The sequence below is a fragment of the Phoca vitulina genome, unplaced genomic scaffold (genome assembly GCF_004348235.1).
Source record: "Phoca vitulina isolate PV1807 unplaced genomic scaffold, GSC_HSeal_1.0 scaffold22, whole genome shotgun sequence".
NCBI lineage: Eukaryota > Metazoa > Chordata > Mammalia > Carnivora > Phocidae > Phoca > Phoca vitulina.
Window position 1 is genome coordinate 29856938 of NW_022589725.1, and position 25286 is coordinate 29882223.

At 42.8% G+C, this 25286-nt stretch overlaps 1 protein-coding gene across 6 annotated transcripts; it reads left to right on the forward strand.

Annotated features, from left to right (window-relative positions):
• On the forward strand, positions 1-24998 carry ZNF133 (zinc finger protein 133). Of its 6 annotated transcripts, none has more exons than XM_032419714.1 (6): positions 1-1771; positions 3062-3134; positions 13496-13570; positions 20434-20560; positions 20701-20796; positions 22965-24995. In XM_032419714.1, exons 3-6 carry the CDS (start codon positions 13538-13540, stop codon positions 24710-24712), a joined length of 2004 nt encoding a protein of 667 aa, XP_032275605.1. In that variant the 5' UTR covers positions 1-1771; positions 3062-3134; positions 13496-13537; the 3' UTR covers positions 24713-24995. The 6 variants fall into 6 exon arrangements, with proteins under 6 accessions (XP_032275605.1, XP_032275607.1, XP_032275606.1 ...); XM_032419712.1 differs by lacking the exon at positions 1-1771 and adding an exon at positions 1805-1955 and having other exon boundaries at positions 22965-24998; XM_032419716.1 differs by lacking the exon at positions 13496-13570.
• Positions 24999-25286: the final 288 nt, after the last annotated feature.

Genomic DNA, 25286 nt, shown 5'->3' on the forward strand with positions numbered 1-25286 from the left:
AAAAAAAAAAAAAGGCAGGCAATTCAGATTTTTAGATGGAAACTCCTAGTTATTAAATGCTAAGAACTCTCAAATATGAACCATAAGGCTGGCCAAACTAAACCTCTGTATGCCACATATGAACAGCCACACGGCATCCTTGCCTATATGCACGGAAAATCAGCCAGACACAAGACCATTTTTCTTTTGAAAACCTCCCTCGCTGAGGCCAGGGAAGTTTACCCAGTGACTAAGCCTCTGAGGCTCTGACCTCACTTCCTGCTCTCTTCCCACTGGCCGGTCCTTCTCCAACTCTTCCTCTCACCTACTCCCCTTAGGGAAGCTCAGGCAGTCTCTTATCCTGGAAGTCTTCCTCGTTTTCTCATCTCCAAGGCCCCTGGGATCCCAGCCATCTCCACCCTTGGCATACAGCAAGCATCACTGGACACTTACACATGGACTGTGTAACCCTTGCATTGTTACTTTGAACCTCCATGGGTGTTAACAGCTAATTTCTTGGTGAATAAGTCATGGGTGGGGCAGAGAGGAACTGTCAATAGAGGGCTCCACGTAAGACTAGGCACTTCTCCAGAGCCAGGGATGAACTGAATTCACTATGAACAAAGCAGCGGGGCAAAAGAAGGGGATGGATTCATTTTCCAAAAGCTAAGAAGGAATTTTAGTAAATCCTTTTTTTCTCCCTACTTCAGGCCACGTGGACGTCCTAGAGAAGAACGAAATTTCTGAAAGCCTATCTGAGGAAGGTAAAGAGAAGTGAGAGGGTGGCCGGGTGTAAATACCCTCCCACGACTTCAGTGGGACTTGTTCTCCAGCTTCTAGACTGGGGTGTTCCTGACGCGCGCCAACGCAACCCTGTTCTCAACCACAGCCCGGAACAAAGACCCAAGGAGCTAAGCCGACAGCGGCCTCTACCCCGAGCTACGGTCTAAGAGTGAGGTTCCTGTCCCCCAGGAGACAAATGAGAGTTTGCCAAAACTCTGGGGACTCCAACAGAGGAAAAAGGTCTCAGGGACCCCGCAGTGGATATTTCGGGTTGAGGGCGTGTGCTCAGAATCCGGGTCTACCTCGCACCAGATGGGAGACCTCAGGAAGACTGCTCTGCATCTCTCAGCTTCGCTCCCTCCATGGGCCTCAACGGAGTTAAAAGGGCACGTGAGCTGGACGAGACCACGCCTGCCGGTCGCTCACGGAACACGGGACGAAGGTGTGCCACACTGCAGCTGAAGAACCCCGACCTCACCGCCCCACGGCCGCTGACCCTTGCCAATCCCAGAAGCCAAACCGAACCGCCTCTTGAGGCGTCATTTCCGCCGGTCGGGAGGCGGGCCGGCACCGGATGCGGAAGTCACTGCAGGGGCCACTGGGGAGTGTAGTCTTTGAGGCGGAAGCGTTAGAGAAGCGGTCACGGCAGGGCGAGAAGCTTCACCCGGGACCCTGTACATGTTTTGTAAACGTGATCTTAAGAAAAAAAATACCGGGGATCCAGGTGCCACGGTGGTCATTCTCTAATGACTGGGGCACGTTACCCAGAAACGGCTCCCTGGGAGGCCAATGGGAGCTGTGGGCTGTCAGTGCCCCTCTGGTTGCGCGGAGCAACCTGGGAGGTGTGGTCCCGGCGCCACGCCGAGGATGCTGGATAGTGTAGTCCCGGCACCCTACAGAAGTAGGTCCCCAGCTGGTGGCTGGAGTGACCCCTTGTTCTTTGGTGGCGCTGGTGAGTGAGGCTCCCGCGGGACCCTTGCAGCAACTGTGCCCTTCCTGGCGCAGCAAGGTAGGTCTTAAAGGCTGGTCTATGGGCTGAGGCTGGGGACGGTGCAGATGGCGGGGAGAGGAGGTAGTGGTGGGGACACGCTGTCGTGGCTCAGGCCGTGCTCTCCCGGATGTTTTATTTTGGGGGGTGTGGGCGCGCATCTCCGAGGAACGTGGGTGAAGCTCAGCCGCAAAGCGCAGTGGTGGTGGGTGCTGGCCTTGGGCCTTTCGTCCAAAGGTTCCTGCGGGTGGGGACAGGTTCGGCCTTGGCCGAAATCGCGATGTTGAGAGAGGGGGTCGCTCATGTCACAACTCCCCGGGTTTGCGGGGAGTTCAGTAAGTAGGCTTTTGGGCGCTGATATTTCCTAGGTGGTGGTGTGGGAGCCGTCCCTGGGGACATGTGTCCGGAGTTTCGGTGGGTGGATGTAGATCGTCCTTTTTTTGGGTCCAGCTACCCCTCAGTTTTGCCGAGGCGGGGCTACAGGCAGGCTGGCTTGGCCAGACGTGCCCGAGTTGCACTGGGTGTGGAGTGGCCATTTTGGCGCGATCCTAGGCTCTCAATTTGGCTGGTCGCCCCAGGGTTCCGGCTTTGGAGGAAGAGGTCGGGTTAGGGTGCTCTAGGCAAGTTTTTCAAAGGTCCCGAGGATCCTCGCTGACCACAGGAATCACAGATTCCCACATCTCTGGTGTGAACAGGCTTTGGAATTTGAAGGTCCATTTTAACTTTTTATGATGGAGAAATTTCAAACAGTCAGAAGTAGATAGAACTCCATAGACCCATTACTCAAATTCAGTGCTTATCACCTTATGACCAATTTTGATTCTTCTCATAATGCATACACTGAGAATCCTTACAACCCACAGAGATTAGCAATCACTGCCCTTACTGGTTAAGAATATGGCCTCTACAGCCAGATCTCATCCAGGCTCAGTCATTTCATAGCTGCGCCATTTGGGCAAGAGACTGACCTCTCTGTGTCTCAATTTTCTCATCTGTAAAATGAAGATAAGAAATTGTACTTCATTGGGTGAGGAGAATCGATGAAACTCCTACAGTGCCTGGAACAGTCACATATACTCAGTGCCCAAAAAGTACTATTCTTATTAAGAACAAAGGTGAGGGAGGATCAGCTCAGCTCATGCTCAGTGTCAGCAGCATGTCAGGGCAGGCTGTGTTCCCAGCAAGCTGCCCACAGTCTTTTCTTCAGTGATAGGTCCATTCCTTTAAGGAGGAGGAGGCCCTACCCTACTGGAGCGGAGGGTTTCCAGTTACTCTTCTGAACCTTTTTTGTTCTTGATCTGCCCTCTGCAGCCCCTGCCTGCCCAGAGAGGACTGCCTGGTGGGCAAAGAGAGGACTCCCGGGCTCCTGACAGTCCAGCTTCAGGTGGGGACCCCTTCCCATTTGCATGCCAAACCTCGGTGGGTTTCCTTTGCTCAACTTTGACATCTTGTGCCCTACAGTGTCCCATTCCCAGGAAAACAAGATGACAGTTTTCACAGGGACTATTCTTCAGACCTTGTGTCCTCATTCGTGAGCCCTTTGATTTCTCCATGCCTCTCTGCTTCAGTATAAACTCTGTTGATTGAACTCAGATGCGATCCCACTGGAGAGCATTCCTGGATTTCCCCCAGGGAATACATCCGGTGTGTCCTTGTCAGCAGCAGAACATGCGACACTATCAGGACTCTTGGGCTCTCAGGCTGCATTGTGACTATCCAGCTGTCCCACTGGATTGGGTACCTCATCCTTCTCCTCTTGAGTCACTGGCACCTGGTTAGGCTAAGCGGGTGATGTAGTTTGAAGACTCGCGTTGTCATCCTTGCTGGCTGGAAGGGACGTTCACGCCTGCCGGGCGGGGCCGGGGAGGGGGATGTTATTGGAAAGGCGTGGGTTGGTCATTGTTGGAATGAGCCCTAAATGACAAGTTAGTGAGTGTGGCCTTGATCTGAGGGCAGCGGGGAGCAAAGCAGTGACATGATTTCCCCCTCCAGCTATGGCTGTATGTCTTTCCTTTCTGTTAGAGCTAAACTTGAAAGAATTGTCCCTGCTGCTATCTCCATGTCTATCCTTCCTTCATCTCTTAAATATTCCAATGAGGCCTATTCACCTCTACCCACTGAAAAACATTCTCAACGAGGTTGTGCATCCTGTGGCTAATGGCCACAGTCAGTTCTCAGCAACATTTTACATTGTTGTATCATACTTCCTTCTTAAAATATCCTTTTACATGGTGGCTCCTGGTTTCCAGGTTTTCCTCTTACCTCATAGGCCGCTCCTCCTGTCCCTCTTCCCAGCTTTTCTTCTCCCAAACCCCCACTGTTCTTGGACTTCTCATCTTCTCCAGCCACACTGTCTCCATGGTGGCCCCATCTCCTCTCAAGGCCTTAAATGCCATCTCTCTGAGGTTCAGCCTAGGCCTGTGCCTTTCAGCCCAGATTCCAGTCTCCTGCTGTCTACTTCAAATTTCCTCTTGGATATGTCCTCAGCATCCCAAACCTAATGTGTCCAACAACAACTCTGATCGCCTCCCCCAAACATGCTCCACCCCAAGAGAGTATAGACCACTCTTTCAGGGAGTTTAGCTCTAATAGAGAGCAGAGACATGACATCTCCTTCCTTCAGATTGCTCAGTGTCAAAACCTTGGCCTTTTTATACTCCATCCCTACTAAGCAAATCTGGACTCACACACACAATCTCCAACCTCTGCTGCTTCCACCGTGGCCCAAACCACCACTATTTCACCTGGCTTACCTGGATAATCATAGCTCTTGAACGATCTCTTTGCATCTTCCCTCATCCCCCTAAAGTATATTAGTAAGTACAGCAACCAGAGGGGTCTTTTCAAATGTCAGTCAAATCATGTCATGCATTTGCTCAAAACCTTCTAGTGGCTTTTTATCTAAGTCAAAGTCAGAATCAGTATCCTACAAAGTGGGGTATGATCTCCCCCCATGTTTACACTCGAACTTTCTCTTTCCTACTCAGTCTCAAGCACAGCACACCAGCCACAGTGAACTCTGTACCTTGACCATGTACCAGCTCTTGCCTGCGATGCTCAGCATACCAGCCCCAGTGAACTGGCTCTTTTCACACGTACCCACTTGGCTCACTCCTTCACATGCTTTAGATGTTTACCCCGTCACCTTTTCAGAGGGGCCATGCCTAACCACTATTTAAAATTCCAAGCCCCTCCCATTAAATAAATAAATAAATAAATAAATAAAATTCCAAAACCCCACCCTGCTTCTGTTACTTTTCTCCTTCCCTGCTATATTGGTCTTCATCTCAGTCATCACTTCCTGATGTACTGTGTGTTTTACTCATTAATTTAGAATGCATCTTCCTCCTCTGGACTTTTGTGTCAATGAGGGCAGATGTTTTTTGTCTTTGTTCACTTTTATATCCCCAGTGTCTAAAATAGTGCCTATCATACAGTAGAAGCTTAATAAATATTTTACTAAATGAGTGAATGATCCAACCATATGTACGTAGAGCTGATTCTGGGAGGAATGGAAGAGGCCGACTGGAATGCTGGGAGAGGGTCTGCAGACCCTACCAGGAGGGACTATGGCCATTGTCCTCCTCCCCCAGCAGGTATGGGAGCGGGGAGGAATTGAGAGAGTTTTCAGAGGTAGAATCAGTCAGCCTTGGTAATGGGCTTTCTCTGGCAAGCGGGGAAGTTGTCCTGGTGTCTGAGTGAGGCATGTGGGCGAGAGGGAAGGTGCTTCTGTCATTAAGAAAGTTGAGGAGGGAGAAGGCATGGCATGTCTGGAAGGGTTCTGATTATTGATTGCTGCACAACAAACCACCCCAAAACTTAGTGGCTCAGAAGAATCAGCATGTTATAATTTCTCACAATTCTTTGGGTTTACTGGGATCAGCTTTGTGGTTCTGCTCTGTGTGAGTTATGGACCTGGCTGTGGCCACAGTCCCTTGGGGACTTGTTTGGGTTGAAACATCAGAGATGGTTCCTTCATATATTTGGCCCTTTCTGGGTTGGCTAGAAGGCTGGGGTCAGCTGGGACAGCTGGGCCTCACTCTCTCCACATAGTATCAGGGCCTCTCTCTCTGCATGGTCTGTCCGGCAGAGGAGTTGAACTTCTTACATGGTATTTGGGCCTCTGTAGAGCATAAGCTCTCTAGCCTTCTTAAGACATAAACCTGTAACTGGCACAGTGTCACTTGGGCCGCATTTACTGGGTAAAGCAGGAACAAGGCCAACCCGAAGGAGCTCCCAGTGTTTGAAGCTGGAATGATTTGAGCAGCCAAATAGTGATGATATTCTATTATAACCCATGGGATAAGATATGAATCCATACTGATATAAAGAATTGAATAAATTAAAAAAATGGGGGAGAAGGGACAGCACTTGCTTACAGAATAATTAATGAATTTAAAATTAAAAAGGGAAAGAGACCGTCGTCATTTGGTAAATACCACAGTAATAACTATTGTGGGCACATCCCACAAACGCTTGCCAACATTAGTGAGTGGACATTTGAAGAGAAACAGGGTATTTGTATAATCTCAAAGTATCTCTCCCAAGGTATTTATTATAAAACCCCAGCAGACATCGCCTTAACCAAGTGATCAAGATCAAGGTTAATATCATCAGTAATAGACATATCAGTATCATTAACTCCTGGATGCAGTGCACTGAAAAGGACATGACATCACTTCTGAGATAATCTAGCCAAAAATGAACTAACCTCCTTCTGATCATGAAAAAAACATCTGACAAACCCAAAATTGAGGGATATTCTTCAAAAGTGTCAAGTTCACGAAAGACAAGACAGGAACTGTCACAGATTGGAGGAAATTAAACATACCTGGCAACTAAATACGATATGGGAACTTCGTTTGAATCCTGGACCAGAAAAAGGACACTAGTGGAAAAACCGACAAATTTGATTAAGGACTGTGATGTAGTCAATGTCAATTTCCTGGTTTTGATCATTGTACTATGGTTTTCTAAGATGTTAACATTAGAGAAAGCTGGGTGAAGGTTATATGAGAATTGATATTTTTGCAACTTCTCTGTAAGACTAAAATTAGTTCAAAATAAAAAGTTTTAAAAATCCATCAATCTTATGTTCTTGGGTTTTTTTTTTTTTTAAGTAAGGAATGGGTGTTGAGTTTTGTTAAAGAATATTTCAGCGTGCATAAAAACACTTGGTTTTTCTCCTTAGATATGTTGATTAATATGGTATATTATAGTAATGGATTTCCTAATACTGCACCAATCTTGAATTTCTGGGAATCCCACTTTGTCTTGGTGAAATATTTTCTTATTGTCATGTTGGAGTCTCTTAGCTGATATTTCTAGAATTTTGCTTCAATATTCATAAGTGATAATGGTCTTTAATTTTCAGTTTTTTGAACTGCCATCAAGTTTAGGTGTCAACATTAGAGTTGCTTTATAAAAAGAATAAGGAAGTTCCTTTCATTTTTCAGTGCTCTGGGACAGTGTTTTGAGCATTGGGACTATCTGGTTCGAAAGGTTGGTAAAAATCCCTTGTGACCATCTAGCGTCAGTTACATTTCCTTAGAAGTTATGCATTTCATCTAGGTATACAAATTTTTTTATAGAGGTCTGAAAAATACTCTTATATGACTTTTTAAAAATGTGTTTTGGTGATTCAGTAGTTATTTCCCCTATGTTATTTCTTACTTTCAATATTTATGCTTTCTCTTTTCTTAAGCTAGCCATGTTTCACTAATTTTTTTATAGAAATTAAGATTTCGGGGTGCTTGGGTGGCTCAGTTGGTTAAGCGGCTGCCTTCGGCTCAGGTCATGATCCCAGGGTCCTTGCTCAGCAGGGAGCCTGCTTCTCCCCTGCCTGCCATTCCCCCTGCTTGTGCTTGCTCTCTGTCTGTGTCTCTCTCCCTGGTTCTGTCTATGTCAAATAAATAAATAAAAGCTTAAAAAAAAAGAAATTAAGATTTCACTTATTACACTTTTTTCTGTTCATTAATTTCTGTTCTTATCTTTATTAAAATATCTAAAGCTGTACATTTCCCTTGCTCACTGTTTTAAATGAATCCACACATCCACAGGGTTTTCATTATTATTTTTAGAAATTCTGTGACTTCATTTGTGTTTTCCCTCCAACTCCCACCTAATGCAACATTCAGTAAACCTTTTCTACTTTCCCCTTCCCTTGTCTCTCCTCCCATTTTAGTGGCATTTCTACTTTATCAGAACACATGCCATATACCATTAGTATATATTTTTCTTCCCTGCTCTCTTACCCACTGTGTAGTGCTAGATCTACAGTTATATATATTAAGTGCTCACCATCACTTCTTTACCTAGTTTCCCTTTCCTGTCTTATCATGTTTAATACTCATCTTCCAGTAGATTCCTCACGAAGAGCTTCTCACAAAGAGCTTATGGCTACAGAATTCCCCAGTCTCTTGCATGTGTAAAATGGTTTCCTATAGGCTTCTTACTTGAAGAATCCCTTGGATGAATATGAAATCTCTGGCTCATAATGTCTTTCCTTTAAGTTTCTGGTAAATGTAGCTCCGCTGCTTTGGATGACTTTTTTTTTTTTCCATACATTTTTTTAATGTGGTAAAATATATATAACACAAAATTTACCATTTTAACCATTTTAAGTGTATAGTTCAGCAGCATTAAGTATATTCACATTATTGTACAACCACCCCACTCTCCATCTCCAGACTTTTTTCATCTTTCCAAACTGAAACTCTGTACCCATTAAGTAATAACTCCCTATTTCCCCTTCCCCTGAGCCCCTCTCAACCATCCTCTACTTCTGTCCATGTGAATTTAATTACTCTAATTACCTCAGGTATGTCAAATCATACAATATGTGTCTTTTTGTGTCTGATTTATTTCACTTAGTCTGATGTCTTCAAGGTTAAACTATGTTGTACCATGTGTCAGGATTTCCCTTTTTTATCTGTGTGTGTGTGTGTGTGTGTGTGTGTGTGAGATTTTGTTTATCCATTCATCTGTTAATGGACGTTGGGTTGTTTCCATGTTTTAGCTATTATGAATATGGCTATAAACATAAGTGTACAAATATCTGTTCCAGTCCCTGCTTTCAATTCTTTTGGGATATCCCCAGAAGTGGGATTGGTAGATTATATGATAATTCTATTTTTAATTTTTTGAACAACCACTATACTGTTCTCCATTGTGGCTGCACCATTTTATATTCTGAGCAGTGCAAGATGGTTGAATGATGATTTTGATAATTCTGATGAAAGTCTGGTATATTTTTTGCTTAAGATCCCTTAGGATTCTTGTTCTTAAAGGCCTGATAGCTTTTCTAGTAGATATCTTAAAGTGGGTAGTTGTGAGTAAACTTCCCTGGTACTCTGTAGGTCCTTTCATATTTAGATTCTATTCTTGAAGTTTTCTTGGATTGTAGTTTTAAATATTGTTTCCTTTTGTTTGTTTGTTTTCTTCAGGAACTACAATTATATGGGTGATATTCCCTTTATTGTCTGATTTCCATTTCAACCACTTTCTCTCTAGCCCGTCTTGTTTCATTTTTATTCTCTCAAGTGGTTTTCCTGCTACACTTCAACGCCCATCCTGTTTTCATTTCAATCTATTCTTTGCTGTCTTGTAACTTAATTTCATTTCTCTCTGAACTTCAGTCAACACTTATTTTGTTTATTTTTTTGCCCATTTCTGTTCTTAGCTTTTGAGTTTTGTTTCCAGATTTGCTGAAATATAATTGACATGTAACATTGTATTAGTTTAAGGTGTGCAACATAATGATTTGATACATGTATATGTTGGGAAATGATTATCACAATAAGTTTAAGACTATTTCCTCAACATAGTTACAAATTTGAATTTTTGACTCAAGATGATTTCTCTTATGCCCAAATGTTTGAGAATATTGAATTCAGCTTGTAGTGTTTTGTTATTCTTTTTCTCTGTCACTATTTTTTTCTTTCCTTTCCTTTTCTTTTTTTTTTTTTAGTAGAATTTTTTTTAGCTGAACTTTGGATTCTCATTTTCTGTTTTGGTTTTCTATAGAGGAGGACTGCAGATCTGCATTTCTGTAAACAACTGTCAGATTCTTGTGTTTTTGAAGGGAAACTCTTCTGTTAGTGTAACTAGTATGATTTCTTTGCTGGATTGCAGCAGGAAGAGAGATTGTGTGTTCTTCTTTTTTCAATTCTCTTCTCTTTTGCAGGACCCTGTATTTCCCCCTTGCTTATTTTTCTCTTTACCTTGGAGTTTCCAAGAGGTGCCTTTTTCTTGCTTGTAATCCCCTTTTCCCTTGGAGCTTCCCCTTTCCAAGACATCATGTGCTCATTCTGCCTACGCTTTTAAGTCCCATCCCTGTAGTAAGTATTCTGACCTATCAGTACCCATTTTCAGCATTTTCTCATGCATGGTAATTTTTCTTTTCTGATGGTTGTTTTCTATCAACTTTATTTTTTTTTATTTTATTTTTTTTAAAGATTTTATTTATTTGACAGAGAGAGACACACAGAGAGAGGGAACACAAGCAGAGAGAGTGGGAGAGGGAGAAGCAGGCTTCCCGCGGCGCAGGGAGCCCGATGCGGGGCTCGATGCGGGACTCGATGCGGAACTCGATCCCAGGATCCTGGGATCATGACCTGAGCCGAAGGCAGACGCTTAACGACTGAGCCACCCAGGCGCGCCTTCTATCAACTTTAAATCTGCTGTTAATGCCTCTCTTCTCTCTTTCATGTAGTTTTCCCCCCTGAGCTGCTCTTCTCTCTGATGGCTTACTGTTGAAAGTAAACGAGATAGCTCACTGGTTTCGTGTTTTATGCTTTTTTAAAGATTTTTTTTTTATTTTTTGCTTTTTTTATAGGTAATTTATTCACAGGTAATTTGAAGTTAGAATATCCTCTGTCCAGGTATGCTGAAAGGATATATGTTTTGTGTAAATGACCTGTGTTTCAGTAGAAGCTTATCTAAGGTATTTAGCAATCTTTGACTTGATTGGACTCAAGCTCTAAACTCAGTCTCACTTGTGAACAGTAGCAGAAACCTGCACGGCTCCATTCACCTTCCATCCATTGTTAGCCACTTGAGCTCTTTGTTTCTTGCCTTCTGCATTCAGCCAAAGTATTCAACCAACTTTAGGAGGTGCTTGTGTGTAGATTTGAGGCTCCATCCCTAGTTGCTCCCACTTTTCTAGGATTTTGCCATGCTGTTTCCAGAAAGTCTGGAAGCCACAGACTATTGATCTGTTCCTCCTGTGCCACTTGAACTGGGGAGTGCCCTCAGGTGAAAAATGAGTTAAATACAGGTCTCACCCAGTATGCATCCCTTCTTTCAAGGGTTGTACCCCCTCCGGTTTCACGCTGCTTTTGGTTGCAGTATCTTCAATTTTCTTTGTTTATGTTTTGATTAGGGTGTATAGTTATTAGTAAAAGGGTTAGTTTGATACAAGCTGTTCTCAGTATCACAATCTAATGCTACTGGTTTTTAATTTACTCTTTCTTGTTCTTTTAAAAAACAGTTTCTTCTCTTTTTCTCAGTTTTTGTTTTTTTCCTACTTTCTGGAGTAGAAAGCAAGTGAAAACAATTAGTTGGGTTTTTGTTGTTGTTGTTGTTTTAAACCCAATACATTGACAGTTCAAAAAACTGGCATTTTCCCTTTGTGGTTTCTTATTTTCAATATTTATGTTTTCTCTTTTCTTAAGATAGCTGTGTTTATTTCACTAAATTTTTAAGAAATTAGGATTTCACTTATTACACTTTTTTCTGTTCATTAATTTCTGTTCTTATCTTTATTAATATATCTAAAACTGTACATTTCCCTCATCTCACTGTTTTAAATGAATCCCACACATCCACAGTGTTTTCATTATTATTTTTAGAAATTCTGTGACTTCATTTGTGTTTTCCCTCCAACTCCCACCTAATGCAACATTCAGTAAACCTTTTCTACTTTCCCCTTCCCTTGTCTCTCCTCCCATTTTAGTGGCATTTCTACTTTATCAGAACACATGCCATATACCATTAGTATATATTTTTCTTCCCTGCTCTCTTACCCACTGTGTAGTGCTAGATCTACAATTATGTATATTAGATGCTCACCATCAGTTCTTTACCTAGTTTCCCTTTCCTGTCTTACTATGTTTAATATTCATCTTCCAATAGATTCCTCACAAAGAGCTCAAGGCTGTAGAATTCCCCAAGCTCTTGCATATGTAAAACTTGTTTCCTATAGGCTTCTTACTTGAAGAATCCCTTGGATGAATCAAGTATTACCAAAAGTGTGGAAAGGGGCACACTAATATGTGGTCATTGACATTGTGAGTTGGTCAGCCTTTGGAGGGCAATTTGGCAGTGTAAGCACATGTTCAAAATTAAGCCCAGTAATTCCACTCCGTTAGCACTCATACAGAAAGACTGACATGTTTGCAAAAAGGTATTGCTTATAACCTTTCGGTGATAAATACGACAGCCTGTCCACTGACAGAAGAATACTTTGTTAAAGAAAATGTGGTCTGCTGTTGGACAAAGTATAACAATTATTAAAAAGAATGGAGTTTAAAAAAAATTTTTTTTTAAATAAAAACAATGGAGTTAGGTCTGTGAGTACTGGTGTACACATAGCCCCAAGATATTAAATGCAAATAAGTCAGAATACAGATGGTTTTTATTTATGGGAAAGTAACATTGTTTACACATGTACCCAAATACAAATGAAAATGATGAGACAAAATGATAAAGAGCACTAATGAAATAGTTAACAGCAGTTACCCAGATGTGGGCCTGGGGCAAAGTCCAGAAAGAGAACTAAACTTTTTCCTTTATAATCTTCAGACTACTCTGGATTCTTTCTAACGCTAACAGAGATGTTAATCCCATGTATAATTACATCAAATGAAATTAAACCACAAGAATAAATTTCTTGAAAAATGTCTTTTGACTTCCCTATGAACGATTTGCCATTTTATTTCATTTCTTCCCTAACCACTTCGTCGAAGTATCCATAATATTTATTTATTTAATCTGAGTTGTCATAGTTTATTATTTAAAATTGATAATTCATTCTTGCCAGTTTCTGTCCTTGGTTATTGCTTTGGATTCCACTAGTTTTGTTCTCAACACAGTGTTTTTTCTGTCCTGGCTATCCAATGAAAAAACTGTATACTTTTTACTTTTTTAATGAAAATTCTCAAATATAAAAGAGACAACAGCATAATGACCATCCTTACATACATCATCTTGATTTAACGCTTCTTAACATTTTGCCATATTGCATAAGTTTTTTTGCTGGTTAAGAATTTTAAAATAATTTTTATTAATGGAAGAATTCCAGACATGTTCAAAAGCAGCAAGAATAGTATAATAAAGCCCCAACTTTAACAGTCATCACCATGTTGCAATCTGGTTTCATGTTTCTGTCTCATTTTTTCTGAAATGTTTTTAATCATTTCCATTCATAAATACTTCAGTATGTATCTTTGAAAAACAACCAGAATACTATTTTCACAACCCCTCAAATTCGTAATGCTGCATTTAACATTATCTACTTCCAAGTGAATGGCCTCAAAAATGTCCTTTTACATTTAACTTGTGATCAGGAGAGTTTGGAACTGAACCTGTTGAAGGCCTGGCTTTCTGGACCTTTTTCCAAGGCCCTAGTTGAGAATCAGCCTGGTAACATCATGCCACCTGTCCCCCAACTGAGGCAGGTCCTGCCTCACTCATGGGGAGAGCATTTCTACCTGACACCCTTTCATTTCTGTTTTCCTTACCCAGATCTGCCTTCTGAGATATCCTTCTTTAGGGATACCAGGGAAAATGGCCTCAGGGTCCCGGAAAGCCAGGGTAATGGTGAGTGTTTTCTGTATTTCCACACTGGCTGTCTCAGGATAGACTCATTTTCTTATTCTGGCTGCCTTGTTGGTACCTGGCAGAGTCTAGCATTAGTCTTGGAGGTGTGATTTACCTTACCTGAAGCCTGTTCCACCTATGATTTAAGTCACTCACCAAGTGGCTCACCCTGAACAACACACAGTTATACAGGACAGGAGAGAGTCTACATTCCTTTGTTCAGCTTTAAAACTTTTATAAGCTGAGAGTGATATCAGGGAAAATAATGAAGTAGGAAGCACCAGGAATCTGTCTCCCCACATAGGCAACAATTTTATTGGCAAAATCTGTCTGATGTAACTATTTTGGAACTCTGGAGTCTAGTTCAATGCTTGCAGCTTCCAAGGGAAGGTTTGGAACAGTCAGTTTCAGCTCTTAGTGCAGTACCCATCACCCATCCCCCTCCCCCATGGCAGAAAGCCATGCATGTGTTCCTGAAGCAGTTTGCACACAGCTTGCGGAGGCCAGGGTGGGCAGTAAGGACCTTGTCCTCCAAATACTGAGGATCTGTATTCTGATTCCTGATTGCTGCTTCTCATTACAGAAATGGGCATTACATTGTTACAACCCCCACTGGCTGAAGTAGGAGATTTAAAGAACCAGATCCTGGGAAATTTCTTCCCCTTTATTTTTTCCCTTTTCGCCTTTTTCGTCAGACATTTCAGGATGGAACATCCAAAACAACTGCATGTATAGGGGATTTAGAAAGTTACCATGCATGCCCGTGGAAAGGCACAGGATCAGAAAAGCATAAGAAAGACTCAAGAAAACCCTAAGTTTACACCACAGGCTGAATCCTAGCACAGACAGCCTACAATAATTTTAAAACCCAGTAGATACTAGGGAGTCTGAGTTCTAGAGTTGTCATATTATAAGATTCAGATATCCAATTTTCCACAAAAAATCAGGAGGCATACAAAGAAACAGGACAATATAGTCCATTCAGAGGAAAAAAATAAATCATTAAAAACTATCCCTGATAAAGGCCAGATGGTGGGACTTACTGGACAAAGACTTTAAAACAGATGTCTTAAAGATTCTCTTAGCTAAAGGAAGACATGAACAAAATCAAGAAGATTATTTTAGGACAAAATGGAAATAGAAATAAAGAGACAGAAGACATAAAAAGCAAATAAGAAGCTCAACAAACTCCAAGTAGGATAAAGTGTCAAAGAGACCCACACCACAATACAGTGTAACCAAACACTTGAAAGCCAAAGGCAACATAGAATCTTGAAAACAGCAAGAGAGAAGCAACTTGTCACACACAGAGGGTCCTCTAAAATCTATCAGCAGATTTCTAATCAGTAACTTTGGAAGCCAGAAGACAATGGGTTGGTATATTCCATGCTGAAAGAAAAAATTGTCAACCGGGAATTCTGTATCTAACAAAAACTGTCCTTCAAAAGTAAGGGAGAAATCAAGACATTCCCAGAAAAAGAAAAAGTCATATAGTTTGCAGCCACCAGACTTGCCTTGCAAGAAATACTAATGGGAGTCTTTGAGGGTGCAATGAAATGATACTAGACAGTTACTTGCTGCTATAGGAAGAAATAAAGTTCTACAGGTAAATAAGTTGGCAGTTATATAAGCTAGTGTATTGTCACTTTGGTTTACTACACTTTTTGTTTTCTGCATGATTTAAGAGATTAATGCCTTAAAACACAATTATGAGTCTATATTTTTGGACACAATGCATAGAGGTGTAATTTTATGACTTTAATAACTGACAAGAGGTGAGGATAGAGGTATATAGAATTGTGTATGCTATTGAAGTTAAGCTGATATCAATTCACATTAGGGGGTTATAACTTTAGGATGTTAAATTTAATCACTGTGATAACTCTAATGAAAATAGATACAGAATGTACACAAAGGGATATGAAGGGGTGCCTGGGTGGCTCAGTTGGTTAAGTGTCCGACTCTTGATTTCGGCTCAGGTCATGATCTCAGGGTTGTGAGATCAAGCCCCACATCAGACTCTGTGCTGGTCATGGAGCCTACTTAAGATATTCTCTCTCTCTTCCCCTCTCCCTCCCTCTCTTAAAAAAAAAAAAAAGATCTCCAGGAAACAACATAAATTTACAACTTAAGAGTCTAGAAAAAGAACAAACTAAACCCAAGGTAGCAGAGGAAGAAAAGAGTCAAGATTAGAACAGGGTTAAGTAGAGAATAGAAAAATAATAGAGAAAAACCAATAAAACCAAAAATTATTTCTTCAAAAAGTTTATCAAAATTGACAAAACCTTTAGCTAGCTTGACTGAGAAAACAAGAAAGCTCAGATTACTAAAATCAGAAATGAAGTGGGGCATTACTACTGATTCTACAGAAATAAGGGGGGTTATATGAGACTGTTATAAACTATTGTACCCCAACAAACTGGATGGCCTAGATGAAATGGACAGCTTCTTAGAAACAGAAAACCCCAGGACAGAATCATTAAGAAATAGAAGGTCTTTAAAAAAAAAAAAAAGAATTAGAAAGTCTTACTAGGCTAGTAAGGAGATTAAATCAGTAATCAAAAGCTCCCAACAAAGAACAGCCCTGGACTGATGCCTTCACTGGTGAATTTTATAATGCATTTAAAGAAAAACACCAATTCTCAAACATTTCCTCCCCCCCCCCAACATGAAGAAGGAACATTGCCTAGCTAATTCTGTGAGGCCAGCATCACCTTGATACCAAAATCAGACAAACCTTGATACAAAACCAGTAAAGAAAATTACAGGCCAAGATCTCTTTGAGTACTGGTGCAAAAATTCTCAACATAATACTAGCAAACCAAATTCAGTATATTAGAATTATATACTTTTCTACACTAGTAAAAGAATTCTATACACTGTATAGAATTATACAGCATATTAAAAGAATCCCACTGACTTAAGTCTAGTCCTAGAATGCTAGGATGGTTCAACCTGTAAGCATCAATAAATATACCACATTAACAGATGAAGAGCAAAAACCCCATGGTCATCTCAACTGATGCAGAAAGTATTGATAAAATCCAGCACTCTTTTATGATAAAAACACTCAATAAGCTAGGAATAGCTCATGTATATGAAAAACACAGTATATGAAAAATTCACAGTTAACATACTCCATGGTCGAAGACTAAAAGATTTTTCTGTAAGATCAAAGATCAGATATGACACATATACCCACTTCTGCCACTTCTGTTGAACACAGTATTAGAAGTTCTAGCCAGAGTGGGCGCCTGGGTGGCTCAGTTGGTTAAGCCACTGCCTTCGGCTCAGGTCATGATCCTGGAGTCCCGGGATCGAGTCCCGCATCGGGCTCCCTGCTCACTGGGGAGCCTGCTTCGCCCTCTGACCCTCCCTCCTCTCATGCTCTCTCTCTCTATCTCATTCTCTCTCTCAAATAAATAAATAAAATCTTTAAAAAAAAAAAAAAAAAAAAAGAAATTCTAGCCAAAATAAATAGGAAAAAAAAAAAAAAAAAAAAAAAAAAAAAGTATCTAAATTAGAAAGAAAGAAGTAAAATTATCAGTTAGCAGATGACATGATTGTGTATATGTAGAGAAGATTCCAGACACACACACAAAACCTGTTAGAACTAATATACAAATTCAACAAAATAGCAGGATACAAAATTAACACACAAAAGTCAGCTGCATTTCTACACACTAACAATGAACAGTCTGAAAAAGAAATTAAGAAAACAATTCTACTTCCAATAGCATCAAAAAGAATAAAATACTTAAAAAAACTTAAGAAGGCAAAAGACTTGTACATTGAAAAATACAAAACCTTCCTGAAATAATTAAAGAAATGGAAAGACACCATGTTCATGGATGGAAATTTTAATATTGCTAAGATGACAACAGTACTGAAGTCGATTCAGTGTAATCTCTACAAAAATCTCAATGGCTTTTTCTTCTTTTCTTCAGAAATAGAAAACTTAATCTTAAAAAAAAAAGAAATCAAAAACTTCACCTTAAAATTCATATGAAATCTCAAGGGACTCTGAATAGCCAAAACAATCTTGAAAAAGAACAAACATGAAGGGCTCACAGTTCTTGATTTCAAAATTTACTACAAAGTTACAGTCATCCAAGCTGTTTGGTACTGGGATAAAGACAGAATTACAGACTAATGGAATAGAACACAGAGCCCAGAAATAAACCCTCATGTATATGGTCAAATGATTTTGACAAGAGTACCAAGACCATTCAATGTGGAAAGGACAGTCTATTTAATAGATTGTGCTAGGAAACTGTATGCCTACGTGCAAAAGAATGTAGCTGGACCCTTAACCTCACACCATATACAAAAATGAACTCAAAATGGATTGAAAACCTAAACAGAAGGAACTAAAACTATAAAACTCTTAGGAAAAAAACAGGGGAAAGCTTCATGAAATTGGGTTTAGTGATGAGTTCTTGGATATTACACCAAAAGCCCAGGCAACAAAAGAAGAAATAGATAAATTGGTCTTCATCAGAATTTATAACCCCTCTGCAAATATATTTGCAAATCACTTATCTGATAAATGATCTGATAAGTGATTAACATTCAGAATATATAAAAAACTGTAACCCACCAAAAATACAAACACCCCAATTCAAGAATGGGCAAAGAAAAGAATTTGAATAGATATTTTGCAAATAAGTTATATAAATGGCAAATAGGCATGTGAAAAGATGATCATCATCACTAATCATTAGGGAAATGCAGTCTAAGTCCACAGTGAGATACCATTTTACACTCATCAGATGGCTGTTATAAAAACAACAACAAAAATAAAACAGAAAGCAACAAGTATTGGTGAGGATATGGAGAAATTAGAACCCCTCTGCATCGCTAGTGGAGTTGTGAAATGATGCAGTTGCTATGGAACACAGTGATTCCTGAAAAAAATTAATATGACATTCCCATTTGCTCTTGTAATTCTACTTCTGAGTATATACCCCCAGATAATTGAAAGCCAGGGACTCAAACAGATCACTATACACCAATTTGTGAGGTAGTATTATTCACAGTCATTAAACAGTGAATACAAACCAGATGTCCATCAATGGATGAATGGTATATACATAAAATCAAATATTTTTTAGTCTTAAAAAGAGAGGAAATTCTGAGTTCATGCTTCCAAAGGAATGAACCTTGAAATTAGCCAGACACAAAAGGACAGATATTGTGTAAGTCCACTTAACTTGCAGTACATAGAATAACCACATACGTAGAGATGGAAACCAAAATGGTAGTTACCAGGGTTTGGGAGGAGGAGGGGTTATTATTTAATGGTTACAGTTTCGGCATGGGATGATGAACAAGTCCTGGAGATGGATAGCCGTGATGGTTGTACAACTATGTGAATGTACTTAATCCTACTGAAATGTACACTTAAAATGGTAAAAATCGTATATTTGTTAGGTATATTTTACAATAAAAATTAAAAATCTATAGGCTGCTACATTCCACCTTTTCTGTATTCTACCTTTTATTCCTCCCGGGTTGTCCTCCCTGTCCACATGGTGGCTTCCTCTCTTCCTTTGCTCACAGTGTCGTCTTCTCCACTCCCCGCATGCTTCATCTGGAATACCTAACACTTCCCTCTTCTCCTCACTCCTGCCCATCCTTTAAGAGACGTTCCTGGGGCTGCCTCAGGACCCTTTTCCTGATGTCCATATTTCACTGTGCCCACCATTTTGAAATAGAGTTAAGGAGATGAGTAAAACTGGGCAGGGGGGTGAGAATGAATATAGAGATGAATTTGAAGGTTGAGTGGCCAAAAAGGTCCACCCTGAGCATCCACAGTGTGGGGCCATAAATTTAATATACTATTATCTACATTTCACTAGTTGACCACAGAGGTGGACCCCAAACCCAGGCAGTACATTCAAGTCCATGCTCCTCGCTATGCCCCACTTGTGCCTCTCAGACCCAAGGAGGCCAAGGGACCATGGCATTTAGGGAAAGGACTGACTTATAGTTAGGCTGTGCCATTATTGAATTGTATGAACTTTAGTCATTCAGATGCTTCAATACTAACATGATTGGTAATATTACTTAATTTTTTAAATTCTTAAAATTCAAAGTCTGTTATATTTTTACTTTTGTTTAATTTTTATTTATTGTTTGCTCTTCTATCTGCCTAGATTTAAGTTCCTAAAAGTTAGGGACTCTTTTTTGCACATATTCTCCACACAGCCCAGCCAAGATCTTGAATGTAGATTCACAGGTGTTGTTGGCCGGATAGCAACAGAGGTTTAAAGGTCTTGGAACACATGGCATCAGGGTCACAATCAAAGGCAGAATATTTTTTTTTTTTAGATTTATTTATTTATTTATTTTTAAAGATTTGTTTATTTTATTTTGAGAGAGAGAGAGAGTGCGCATGGGCACATACAAGTTGGGGGAGGGACAGAGAGAAAGGGAGAGAGAGAATCCCAAGCAGGCTCCATGCCCAGTAGAGTCTGACATGGGGCTCGCTCTCATGACTGAAATCAGGAGTCAGACACTTAACTGACGAGTGGGTGCCCCTAAGATTTATTTATTTCAGAGAGAGAGACACAGAGAGAGAGAGCACGAGCAGAGGGAGAGGCAGAAGGAGAGGGAGAGAGAATCTCAAGCAGACTCCCTGCTGAGTGAGGAGCCCGACACAGGGCTCGACCTTATGACTTTGAGATCATGACCGGAGCTGAAATCGGGTCAGAGGCTTAACTGACTGAGCACAAGGTGCCCCCAAGACAGAATCTTGGTAGCTCACCCGTCTCCCACCGGGCAGCATCCTCCCTTCCCCTCAGCCTGAGTCGTGGGCAAGGCTGGCTCCTCAGTGAGCAGAGCTGTGTTTTCTGTTACAGGCACACATGGCATTCAGAGATGTGGCTGTGGATTTCAGCCAGGAAGAGTGGCTGCTGCTGAGCCCCGCTCAGAGATCCCTGTACAGGGAGGTGATGCTGGAGAACTACAGCAACCTGGTCTCACTGGGTAAGCCCTGGAATCTCTAAGGACTCACGTCCTTGCTGCAGGGCGTTTTAGGCTGTGCTTGAAGCAGCCATCTTGCTTTCTGAGTTGGCCCTTGTGCCCCTAACCTACAGCCACCTTGTTTTTTCTTTTCCTGTGAGCAGGAATTCCATTTTCTAAGCCAAAACTTATCACCCAGCTGGAGCAAGGGAAGGAAACCTGGAGAGAGGAGAGAACATGCCCACCAGCCACCCGTCCAGGTGAGTGGGGAGTGCTGGGCAAATGGAGCACAGAGCTGCGGGCAGCTCGGCGTGGGAGACAGGAGGCATTGCGCCGGTGCTAGAGAGCAGCTGTTCTGATCTCCCGCGCTGTGGTTGGCGTTGCCTGGCATGGCCTCCCTTCTAGACCTTCATCCTCACCTGAGGGCAGGGCTCTCCTAGTGTCTCTCATCTCCTTCTGCCACTAGAAGTCTTTCTTCCTCCCACTGGGTTTGCCCTCTTTCCCTCACTCAGATCTCTTCTGTAGGCATGGGCTTCTTTTTTTTGCCTTTCTTTTTAAAGATTTCATTTATTTGAGAGAGAGAGATAACAAGCGAGAGAGAGAGAGAGGGAACACAAGCAGGGGGAGCAGCAGGCAGAGGGAGAAGCAGACTCCCTGCTGAGCAGGGAGCCCGATGCGGGGCTTGATCCCAGGACCCTGGGATCATGACCTGAGACAAAGGGAGATGCTTAACCCACTGAGCCACCCAGGCGCCCCTCATGGACTTCTTTCTGTTACTTTTTTTAAAAAGATTGAGTAAGAATGTAAGAAAAAACCCAGCGAGCTACAGAAAGAAGGCAAGCTTGCAGATGGCCATCTTCTCTTTATGTCCTCACATGGCTTCTTCTCTGCACGTGCACATCCTTGCTGTTTCTGCCTCCTCTTATAAGGACGCTACTCACATCGGATAAGGGCTCTACCCTTGTGACCCCTTTAACCTTAATTACCGCTTAATTAAGGTTTAACTTAATTACCTCTTTAAAGGCCCCATCTCCAAATACAGTAACATTCTGTATCGAATACTGGAATATAGATGTGTATACAGTTGATTTTTAAAAGTGCAGTTCATTGGGACGCCTGGATGGCTCAGTCGGTTAAGCGTCTGCCTTCAGCTCAGGTCATGATCTCGGGGTCCTGGGATCGAGCCCCGCGTCAGGCTCCCTGCTCAGCAGGGAGTCTGCTTCTCCCTCTCCCTCTGCTCCTCTCCCTGCTTGTGCTCTCTTTCTCTCTGACAGATAAATAAATAAAATCTTTAAGATTTTTTTTTTTTTGATTTTATTTATTTATTTGACAGAGAGAGACATAGCGAGAGAGGGAACACAAGCAGGGGGAGTAGGAGAGGGAGAAGCAGGCTTCCCCGCGGTGCAGGGAGCCCGATGTGAAGCTCGATCCCAGGGCCCTGGGATCACAACCTGAGCCGAAGGCAGACGCTTAACGACTGAGCCACCCAGGTGCCCCTAAATAAAATCTTTAAAAAAATAAAAAAATAAAAGTTCAGTTCATTGATCAAGAAAATTGTGTTCAGGTTGGTCCAGTACCATCACAACCTGGTTTCTCAAATTATTTGGTCATGTTTTGCCTTCAGAAGACTAGAAGCAGCTGTGATAAAACAATACACTCAATGTTAGCATCTTCTACACACGAGGTACTATACGGAGAAATTTTTGCTTCTATGCTGATTTCTGGGAAGATTTTTATTTAGATTAATTATGGAAATTAACAGGGCTTCAACTGGTCAGGAACCCCAGGAGGGAACATCTTTAAGGGAGTAGGGGACTATCCTGTGTTTGTGTCATCCATTGCTGAAACCCTATGGCCTTGTGGAAATTCTGGCCCAAAGTCATCCTCTAATAAATATTCGTTAGTGAGTAGAGGAACTCCAGGCATCTCACACATGATCTCTTTAACCATTTTTATGCTGCTTCCTACAACTAGGGGTTCTCCATTCTGAATGAGTGTTCTCTCCATCTGTCCCTTTGTTCTCAGGGGGAAATAGGGAAAGACCTGACATTTCCATACAGGTCCTCTGGTCAGATCTCTCTCAGTCAGAGAAGATACTTGTGGACACGGTTTCGGTCATGTGCGTGGTGGCGAGGAGACAGTTGCGGGAGCCGGGGAGGACTGTTGCTTAGTGGCCCTATATAAAAGAGCTGAAACTGCCTGGGACGATTTTTGTAGCTGGCTACATGGGAGAGGCTTGGGAGGGGGCTTTCTGGGTTGTAATGGAAGAGGCTGGAAGAGCACGTCATCTAAAGGAAGTCTTGACTGGGTAGCTCTCAAGTTTTAAGCATTTTGAAGAGCGGGGAAGCGGGTCTCCCAGCAAACTGGGCAGAATTGCTCAGGCTGCCCCACGGCGTCTCAGTTCTGACTCTGACTTTTCCCTCTGCAGCGGAACCAAAGCCAGAACTCCACCTCTGTCCTTTCTGCCCTTCGGATTTTTCCAGTCAGAAAGACCACGTGCAGCACATGCTGTGTAATCATCCCCCCTGGGTCTTCACGTGCCTGTGTGCAGAGGCTCCTGTCGAGCCGGGGGATCCGTGCCCAGGGGACCAGAAGCAGCAGCAACAGGCCTCTGATCGAGAGCCCTGGAGGGATAAAGCAGAAGGTCAAGAGAGAGAAGGCGCCAAGCCTTTGTTTGGCAAGACAAAGAAGAGGACTTCGGGGGCATTCTCTAGGCCACCCCAAAGGCAGCCGGTCAGCTCCCGGAGTGGCCTCAGAGGCGTGGAAATAGAGTCCAGCCCCGCCCCGAAGGGGAACCCCGAGGAAGCAGACAGACTATTGAAGAGGATAGAAGTCTTAGGATTTGGAACGGTCAACTGTAGAGAGTGTGGACTGGGCTTCAGCAAGATGACAAACCTACTCAGTCACCAGAGGATTCACTCCGGGGAGAAGCCGTACGTGTGTGGGGTGTGTGAGAAGGGCTTCAGTCTGAAGAAGAGCCTTGCCAGGCACCAGAAGGCCCACTCGGGGGAGAAACCGATTGTGTGCAGGGAGTGCGGCCGCGGATTTAACCGGAAGTCAACGCTTATCATACACGAGAGGACACACTCAGGCGAGAAGCCGTATATGTGCAGTGAGTGCGGGCGAGGCTTTAGTCAGAAGTCAAACCTCATCATACACCGGAGGACACACTCGGGGGAGAAGCCCTACGTGTGCCGGGAGTGTGGGAAGGGCTTTAGCCAGAAGTCTGCTGTCGTCAGACACCAGAGGACACACTTAGAGGAGAAGACCATCGTGTGCGGTGACTGCGGACTGGGCTTCAGTGACCGCTCGAACCTCATCTCACACCAGAGAACACACTCCGGGGAGAAGCCTTACGCCTGCAAAGAGTGCGGGCGCTGCTTTAGGCAGAGGACGACCCTGGTCAACCACCAGAGGACACACTCCAAAGAGAAGCCTTACGTGTGTGGAGTGTGTGGGCACAGCTTTAGCCAGAATTCAACTCTCATCTCACACAGACGCACACACACCGGGGAGAAGCCTTACGTGTGCGGGGTGTGTGGGCGTGGCTTTAGCCTGAAGTCACACCTCAATAGACACCAGAACATACACTCAGGGGATAAGCCCATCGTGTGCAAGGATTGTGGGCGAGGCTTCAGCCAGCAGTCAAATCTCATCAGACACCAGAGGACACACTCAGGGGAAAAGCCCATGGTGTGTGAGGAGTGCGGGCGAGGCTTCAGCCAGAAGTCGAACCTCGTTGCCCACCAGAGGACACACTCAGGGGAAAAGCCGTACGTGTGCAGGGAGTGTGGGCGAGGCTTCAGTCACCAGGCAGGTCTCATCAGGCACAAGAGGAAGCACTCGAGGGAGAAGCCTTACATGTGCAGACAGTGTGGACTAGGCTTTAGCAACAAGTCGGCTTTAATCACACACAAACGGGTACATTCAGAAGAGAAGCCGTGTGTGTGCAGAGAGTGTGGCCAAGACTTTATCCAGAAGTCACACCTCCTCTTACATCAGATGACACACCAGGGGGAGCAGCCTTACGTGTGCAAGATGTGCGGCCAAGGCTTCAGCCAGAAGTCCCACCTCAGCAGACACAGGAGGATGAAATCTGTCCACTACAAACCTCCACTCCAGCCCGACTCTGAGGCCTGTGCGGGACAATCTCCTGACCTCTTACACGGTCTTTGAGAGCGAAGGTAGTGGTGCGGACTAAGTCATCAAAACTGTTACACTTTCATGAAATGGGGTAGAGAAGTGCATTCCGGGAGTGGTCAGAGGACATTTGACTTAGTTCACTTTCTCCACACTAAGTCTTCATGTTTTGTGGCCTTTTGTTCTAATAAACATTGCTTCTTTACAAATCGGTAACCTTGACTATATACCTCACTCACTCATCTGTAAAGGTCGGGGACAAGGAGTGGTACAGATAGCTCGAACTCCTAAGTCCACTCTTCCACAAGAATTCACTTCCTTGGAAGACAGGAACTGAGTCACTAGAATATTTACTGGAAAGTCTGGTCCTTGGTAGAGGGGGGAAATCGAGGAACTGTGTTCAGGGATTTCAGGTGAGGGGAGGGAATCTTCCAGGTGTCTTCCAGAAAACATGGCTTCCTCTAGCAGGTCCACTTTGATCTGCAACTACCCTTTTCCCTTGACTTCTGTGACAGCCCCCTTTCTCGCTTCTCTCCTCCTAGCTCTCAAATGTCTCTACTTTGCTGAATCCTCCCCTAACCCACCTTAAATGCTTTTTCTCAGGCTTTAT

Excerpts from the sequence above, each read along its gene's own strand:
- ZNF133 (XM_032419712.1), top strand. The coding sequence starts at position 1,819 with ATGGCGGGGAGAGGAGGTAGTGGTGGGGACACGCTGTCGTGGCTCAGG. Across the intron at positions 20,561-20,700 it reads CAGCAACCTGGTCTCACTGG|GAATTCCATTTTCTAAGCCA; the intron begins GTAAGCCCTGGA and ends TCCTGTGAGCAG. Across the intron at positions 20,797-22,964 it reads CCCACCAGCCACCCGTCCAG|CGGAACCAAAGCCAGAACTC; the intron begins GTGAGTGGGGAG and ends TTCCCTCTGCAG.